This window comes from Jaculus jaculus, chromosome X, assembly GCF_020740685.1.
Source record: "Jaculus jaculus isolate mJacJac1 chromosome X, mJacJac1.mat.Y.cur, whole genome shotgun sequence".
Classification (NCBI taxonomy): domain Eukaryota; kingdom Metazoa; phylum Chordata; class Mammalia; order Rodentia; family Dipodidae; genus Jaculus; species Jaculus jaculus.
The window spans coordinates 11,654,745-11,662,774 of NC_059125.1; the positions used below are offsets into that span (position 1 = coordinate 11,654,745).

At 41.0% G+C, this 8,030-nt stretch overlaps 1 protein-coding gene across 4 annotated transcripts in view; it reads right to left on the reverse strand.

The window, feature by feature from the left end:
- Positions 1-8,030, reverse strand: part of Ofd1 (OFD1 centriole and centriolar satellite protein) — a 51,870-nt gene that overhangs the window by 43,262 nt on the left and 578 nt on the right. For all 4 annotated transcript variants that reach the window (XM_045140773.1, XM_045140774.1, XM_045140772.1 and 1 more), the window contains exons 2-3: positions 7,868-7,966; positions 2,381-2,581 (exon numbers count right to left, since the gene is read on the reverse strand). In XM_045140773.1, coding sequence (XP_044996708.1) covers positions 2,381-2,581; positions 7,868-7,960 — 294 coding nt within the window. In that variant the 5' untranslated portion in view covers positions 7,961-7,966. The remainder of the gene's footprint in view (positions 1-2,380; positions 2,582-7,867; positions 7,967-8,030) is intronic.

Here is an 8,030-nt window from a genome sequence, read left to right on the forward strand (position 1 = left end):
GGCCTAAATATTTTGAGATATTTTAGGGATCTATCCTTAATATATGTCTATATAATACATATACCCTTAGAACACTGATTATTTTGTTTTCAACTGGTTTATCTTCAAAGAAAAGATTCTAGATGGTAGTTTACTTTATATTAGTAGAAACTACTAAATATATAAACTGCTTTATTGCTATAATTATATAATTGTTTTGAAACAGGATCTCACTATGTAACCCTGGTTGGTCTGGAACTCACTATGTAGATTAAAGTGGTATAAAACTTGTGATCCTCCTGTCTTCTGCATCCTGAGTGCTAGGAATAAAAGTATGTGTCACCATACCCCAATTAAAATTAATTCTTGAGCTGAAGAGATTGCTCAACATTTAAGGCACTTGTCTGCAAAGCCAATGGTCCCAGGTTTGGTCCCCCAGGACCCACATAAGCCAAATGCACAAGGTGGCATATGTGTATGGAGTTCATTTGCAGTGGCTGGAGGACCTGGCATGCCCATTCTCTCCCTCTCTCAAGTAAATAAATAAAAATAAACAATATTTTAAAATAAATTTCTAATCCTTATAAGCTGAATGTAGTTGTTATTAACAGAATACATCATTGTTTAAAATTTCAAACTTCCATTCAAATATTATCATTGCTTTTATTTCTTTCAAACTTGTGGACGTTATAGACAAGATTAAGAGTAAAACTAAAGGACAACACCATGAATGAATCCTGGTATGAACAATGGACTTTGAATGACAATGATGAGTCAATAAAGGCTGACTGACTGCAGCAAATGTAGCCCAATGTGAAGTGTTGATGTGTGGGAGTCTATGCATATGGGACAGCAGAAAGGGGTACATGAAAACTTCAGTTTCCACTCAATTCTGCTGTGAATCTAAAACTACTCCAAAAATAAATTCTACTCAAAAATATACAAGCTTGGGCTGGAGAGATGGCTTAGTGGTTAAGCGCTTGCCTGTGAAGCCTAAGGACCCCAGTTCGAGGCTCAATTCCCAGGACCCACGTTAGCCAGACGCACAAGGGGGCACACACGTCTGGAGTTCGTTTGCAGTGGCTAGAGGCCCTGGCCTGCCCATTCTCTCTCTCTCTCTGCCTTTCTCTGTCTGTTGCTCTCAAATAAACAAAAAAAAAAAACGAACAAAAGAAAAAAAAGTTTTTTTAAAAAAATATAGAAGTTTACTAAATCTACCTTTAAGATAATAATGGGTGACTAATGTCTAATGGTGATGAAAAACAGTTAAAACCATTAGAAGAGTGAGAAAGCATAAAATGTATGCTTTTCTTTTAATTTATTTCAGAGAGACAGACAGAAAGGGGCAGATAGAGAGACTGTGGTGGTGTGAATAGGATAGCCCCCAATATATTCAGTTGTTTATTTGTTTGTAGTTGACATCTGCAGCCACCTGGCTGGAGGCAGTGTCACTGGGTGGATCTTAGGTGTGATGGTGGGTTTCAGATTTCAATCTAAAGATATGCAAAGTGTGCCTAGCTGGAGCTCCTGAAGTATGCTGTGTGGCTTTTGGCTTGTGCTTCTCCCCCCCCCCCCCTGCTTGGACCTGTGAAGGCAGGCCAGCTTCTTCTGCCATTTATGGAACTTCCCCTGGATCTGTAAGCTTCAATAAATAGCCATTCCTCCATAACTGTGTCTGGTCTGAGAGCATCTCAGTGAACCTGAAGCTATTGGCTACAGAGACAATGGGCGCCAGGCCCACTAGCCACGCAAACGAACTCCAGACACATGTGTCACCTTGTGTATCTGGTTTATCTGAGTACTGGGGAATTGAACATGGGTCCTGGGGCTTCACAGTCAAGTGCCTTAACCACTAAGCCACCTCTCCAGCCCAAACATGTGCTTTAAATCCTTGAGAACCTTACAGGTTGTACATTATGAATTTGTCATGTCCTGTATAAATACAAAGAAAATAAGCACGCAAAGAGACTGTAGCATAGTAAAAAGAATACATTTTTTACATCAAAAGCTACTGCTCTGCCATACCATTCAGAAGTTATGTGACCTTGGGCAAGTCACTTCACCTTTCTGAAGTCTGGTTCATCACCTGTAGCTCAGGTGACACCTACACTATGCCTAGCACGGTATTCATTTCATAGTAAACATTCCACAGGAACTGCCTGCTAGGAGTCTAAGTAGATTCAGTTCTAGTTCCAAAACATTTAGTGATTCTACACACCACTATTTTACAGAAGGTTGAGCCAGCCAAGCACTAACAATCAGCTGTTATATAACAAGTGCAGGTACATTATAATCCAAAGGTGAACAAGAAATGGGTCTAGCCAGTCAAGGAATACTCCAGTTTAATTACATAGCATCTTACAATTATCAGGGGAAGAAAGCTCAAAAATATAAGTTTTACCTTGTCTTTTGCCAAACCACTTTCTGGAAAGAAGACAGAAAGTGAATATTCATAGCCACATCTCTGTAAGTGATCTGCCACTAAAGAGTTAGAAGCTCCTATTAGGAGAGCACTCCCTTCCACTGAAATGGACCTCGGTGTCACTTCTCCACTCAACACAGGGTACATCAATTCATGAATTAGCTGGTTTCGAAGCTGGGTCTAGTATAAAAAGAGAGAAAGAAGGAAATCAAAGGGAAAGTTGTCAGTAGGAGAGATATATACAGATTGGTCACAATACCTGGAACCCTTCCTTTTTTTAATGTAGAATGACTGAATGGCTGAAGCTAGGAATTGTTCCCTGCACAATTTGTCCTACCGTGTGAAACAAGCACTCAATGGATTTGGGTACAATCTTTCTTTCCCCAACTCCCAAGTCCATGCCTATTAACTCTGCATTTACTTCCAAAGAGCCCATGTCAGCTGCTTGCAAGTGGAAAATCAAGGAAAAGGGGGCACTCTGCTACTTCATAATCCTCTGTGCATTGCTGCAGCCTATGAAAACGGCATTGGGTCAAGTCAGCTCACTGGGAACATCAAAGTAAAACTCGGTTCCGAAAGAGAAATAATATACCAAGGGTGGAAACTAGGAAGCCCAAAGAAGGCACTTTCACACAAGTGTTTCCGTCTTAAGCCACTGTGAAGTATAATAATTTCCTTACAATTAATAAATGAGGAAATCTAGGCTCACTATTTAAAATCTGTTTTGCATATAATTTGGAAGTATACATTTGGGCTGAAATTAGCAGTAAGTTGCCGAGATTCTTGAGGTTCAATAGGAAATAATAGCTGTGGCATCCTCCACCAATCAAATTTAGAAGTAGTTTAACTATATTTGTAACATACTGAGAAAGTGATATATTCAGGTCCAGCTTAATAAAGTGATGTAGTGTATCTTGCATAAAAGATCAAATAAAAACAGATTGTTAAGTCAAGCATGGTGGTACATGCCTTCATTTAATCCCAGCACTTGGGTGGCAGAGGTAGGAGGATCACCATTAGTGAGTTCAAGGCCACCCTGACAGTAAATAGTGAATTCCAGGTCAGCCTGGGCTAGAGTGAAACTCTACCTCGAAAAACCAAAACACACACACACACACACATATGAAAATAAGAGTAAGAAACATGACATCAAAGATGAATTACTGGTAGTATGTAGTGGTGCATGCCTTTAATCCCAGCACTTGGGAGGCAGAGGTAGGAGGATCGCCATGAGGTCGAGGCTAACCTGAGACTACATAGTGAATTCCAGGTCAGCCTGGGCTAGATAGAAACCCTGCCTCGTAAAACAAAGCTGGGCATGGTGGCACACACCTTTAATCCCAGTACTAGGGAGGCAGAGGTAGGAGGATCGCCAGGAGTGTGAGGCCACCCTGAGACTACATAGTGAATTCCAGGTCAGCCTGAGATGAGACAGAGTGAAAACCTACCTCAAAAAAAAAAAATAATAATAATAATAATTCCTATCCTGACAACAAAAATCTTGTCATTTAGTGTTTGCGAGAAGTCAAAAAACTAGCTTAGAGCTTCCCAACAGCCAATGCACCAGGGATATCATTTCAGAACTAAACTTTGCAATGTTCCTAAGATAAAAATATCTTAAAGCAGCCTGGGCATGGTGGTGCACACCTTTAATCTCAGGTCCTGGGAAGCAGAAGTAGAAGGACTGTTATGAGTTCAAGGCCTGTCTGAGACTACACAGTGAATTCCAGGTCAGCCCGGGCTAAAGTGAAACCCTGCCTCAAAAAACAGAGCTGGGGGCTGGAGAGATGGCTTAGCGGTTAAGCACTTGCCTATGAAGCCTAAGGACCCCGCTTTGAGGCTCGTCCCCAGGACCCACGTTAGCCAGATGCACAAGGGGGCGCATGCATCTGGAGTTCGTTTGCAGTGGCTGGAGGCCCTGGCACGCCCGTTCTCAATCTCTCTCTCTCTCTGTCTCTTTCTCTCTCTCTGTCTCTTTCTCTCTGTCATTCTCAAATAAATTAATAAAAAATGAACAAAAAAAATTTAAAAAAACACAGAGCTGGCTCCGGCGTGGTGGCGCACGCCTTTAATGCCAACACTCAGGAGGCAGAGGTAGGAGGATTGCCGTGAGTTCAAGGTCACCCTGAGAATACAGAGTGAATTCCAGGTCAGCCTGGGCCAGAGTGAGACCCTACCTTGAAAAAAAAAAAAAAAAAAACAAAGTTGGGCATGGTGGCACACACCTTTGATTCCAGCACTAGGGAGGCAGAGGCAGGAGGATCACCATGAGGTCAAGGCTACCCTGAGACTACATAGTGAATTCCAGGTCAGCCTGAGCTAAAGTGAAACCCTACCTTGAAAAACCAAAAAAAAAAAAAAAAATTAAAAATCATAAAAGAACATCAATTATCATGGGATAAGAGTAGAGAGCTAGAGAGAGGCTTGTGAGTCCTCAAAACACATCTTGACCCAAAATAAAGCAAGGGAAAATTTGACAAGTTTTATTTAATACATACTTCAGCTGGGTATGTTACAGCATGCCTGTGATAACATAGTACATTAATGAGGTAAAGGCAAGATGAGTGCAATGAATACAAGTCAGCCTGAGTGGCACAGACACTGTCTCAAAAAAACACAAAGAAGGCTGGAGAGATGGCTTAGTGGTTAAGCACTTGCCTATGAAGCCTAAGGACCTCGGTTCGAGGATCGATTCCTCAGGACCCATGTTAGCCAGATGCACAAGGGGGCGCGCGCACACGTCTGGAGTTTGTTTGCAGTGGCTGGAGGCCCTGGCGCGCCCATTCTCTCTCTGTCTGCCTCTTTCTCTCTCTGTTGCTCTCAAATAAATAAATAAATAAATGAACAAAAAAAATTTAAAAAAAACACAAGCCCATTTTTTTCTCTCTTCCCCCCCTTTCTCTTTGTGAAATAAATAACTAAATTTTAAAAAGGGGGGGGGGGCGGAGGGATGGCTTAGCAGTTAAGGCATGTGCCTGAAAAGTTAAAGGACCCAGGTTCAATTCCCCAGGACCCACATTAGCCAGATGCTCAAGGTGGCACATGCATATGGAGTTCATTTGTAGTGGCTAGAGGCCCTCATGTGCCCATTCTCTCCCTCTCTCTCTCTCTCTCTCCCTCTCCCTCCCTCCCTCCGTCTTTCTCTCTGTCAAATAAATAACTAAAATTTTAAAAAAGAATAAAAAACTAAAAAACAAAATACAAATTCTTTTCAAATACTCAAATAAAACATGAATTAGGTCACTAAAACATTTAGCTAAATTTAAGTTAGGACTAGAGAGATGGCTTAGTGGTTAAGCACTTGCCTGTGAAGCCTAAGGACCCCGGTTCAAGGCTAGATTCCCCAGGACCCATGTTAGCCAGATGCACAAGAGGGCGCACACGTCTGGAACTCATTTGCAGTAGCTGGAGGCCCTGGCGTGCCCATTCCCTCCCTCCCTCCCTCCCTCCCTCCCTCTCTCTCTCTCTGCCTCTTTCTGTCTGTCACTCTCAAATAAGTAAATATAAGCAAAAAATTTTAAAGTTATAACTCATCTACACTAGTCACTGAACTGAGAAAGTAAAACTTAGCTCAGACTGAAAAAATACAATCTGCCATTCATCTAGTTGGGATAATAAAGGCTGAATAGCCAGGCGTGTTGTACTGTAAAGTGAACAAGAGTAGCCTGAAAGGAGGGTAGCTCAAAGTGAGAGTAATCTCCACCATACACCACCAGCACCTCTTTCCAGATCCCCAGTCCCGGAACAGTGGTGACAACTCAGGGACCAAACAGTCATCAAGGTGATGAGAAGAAGGGATGCTTGAGTGCTCAGTACTGGACCAGAAGCTCTCTTCCACCTGCCTGGGTTCAGAGAACCTTGTGGAGGAGATGGCAGAAAGACTATTAGCACTGCTCCCATCAGTTTCTGGAGAAGTCCCTTTTGGGTGATGGCTATGGATACTGGGGAGTCTCAAAACTCACCAAAGTGCTGAAAACAAGAGGCTTGTGAAGAATTCAGTGGTACATGTGCACCCCCTCCAAAGGCTCACAGAAGGTTGCAGAAGAGGGGGCAGAAAGAATTTAAGTGCTAGAGCATAAACTGTTGCATTTTTTTTTTAAGATTACCATGGATACTTCTAGAACTTGAAAATGTTGTTGTGTAGGCCTATAATGCTAGCAGTAGGGAAGCAGTGGAGGAGGATCACCCCAAACTGCTAGTCCACATAAAAATGTTCTTACACTTTGACTCAGAAATGGGATTTCTGTATGCCAGGCAAAAATGAGAAATGCAAGTGAAGATTATGCAAAGACCTGGATAGAAGCTAAGCCATCAACAAGGGACTGCTAGCTAAATTACCCTTTTGGCTACCCAAGATGAACCTGCTCACACTGAAAATGCAGAGTTCAGGAAACTTGAGCAAACAGAGAAATGCTTCCCATATAATTCAAATTTTATAAGAATACACATAGATTATACCAATTTGTGACTGTACTAGACATTACTTTTTTCCGTCTCTTCTGCATATTTTCTGGATGAGTCTAATATAGTTTTATGAAACTACAAAAACAGTGAGGAAGAGTGGGGAAAAATAATCAGGCTCACTTTTTCTTAATTTCCAATGTTAAATGAAAATACTTTTGAAAAGTATACTGTAATGAAACACAGACTCTTTTCTGTTAAGCCAAATTTGACATGTACTAATACATACTTCCTACCCATATTTATACATCCCAATCTTTTAGAGAAAAATTCATATTTCAAAACTAGTCCTCAGTAACCAGTACACTTAATATTTTCCTTTAAGTGTCACCCAAACATACTACAAAAGCCAATTATTAAGGAAACTGTAAACTTGATTTGCTGGGTTTACCAATTTTTTTTAGCTAGAATACAAAGCTATGGACTTGATTATAATATTTTATTATATATACACACACATGTATCTGCATGTGTGTGTGTATAAAATCATTGTACATTGTTCATATTCACCTTGCTATTAAGATCCCTTTTCCCTCTTTTCCCTTACTTTTTGTCTTCATGTCACATGCATAAGATACTTAAATTTGGATTGTAAACCAGATTTATAAAGCAAGGTCATTTTATTACATGATATACATGCTACATTAATGTCAGTTCAATAAATTTATTACATGCATATGCTCCTGTAAGGCTGAAACTCGACATTTTCCATTACAAAAATGGACCTCACAAATACAACCTGTGTTTTTTGTTTTGTTTTGTTTTTCGAGGTAGGGTCTCACTCTAGACCAGGCTGACCTGGAATTCACTATGTAGTCTCAGGGTGGCCTTGAACTCACAGCAGTCCTCCTACCTCTGCCTCAGGAGGGCTGGGATTAAAGGTGAGTGAGCACCACCACGTCCGGCAACTTTTTTTTTAAAGCCAAGCTACTAATGAATTTAAATGTGGACTACCTTTTCCAGGTTGTGCTTAAGTTATGAAACAGACATGCCTAAATCTACTACCTTAAGCGTATCCAATATACCCCGATCCTTAAATGTCTGGTATAGCTTTTTGCGCAGTTCATCTTGGTTCAACACATCACATTTGGGGGGCATGGTGGACTGAAAAAGAAAATGGTTACGAGTTACCTGACGTGCAAAAGAAAAGGAACGTCAGAAAACAGAG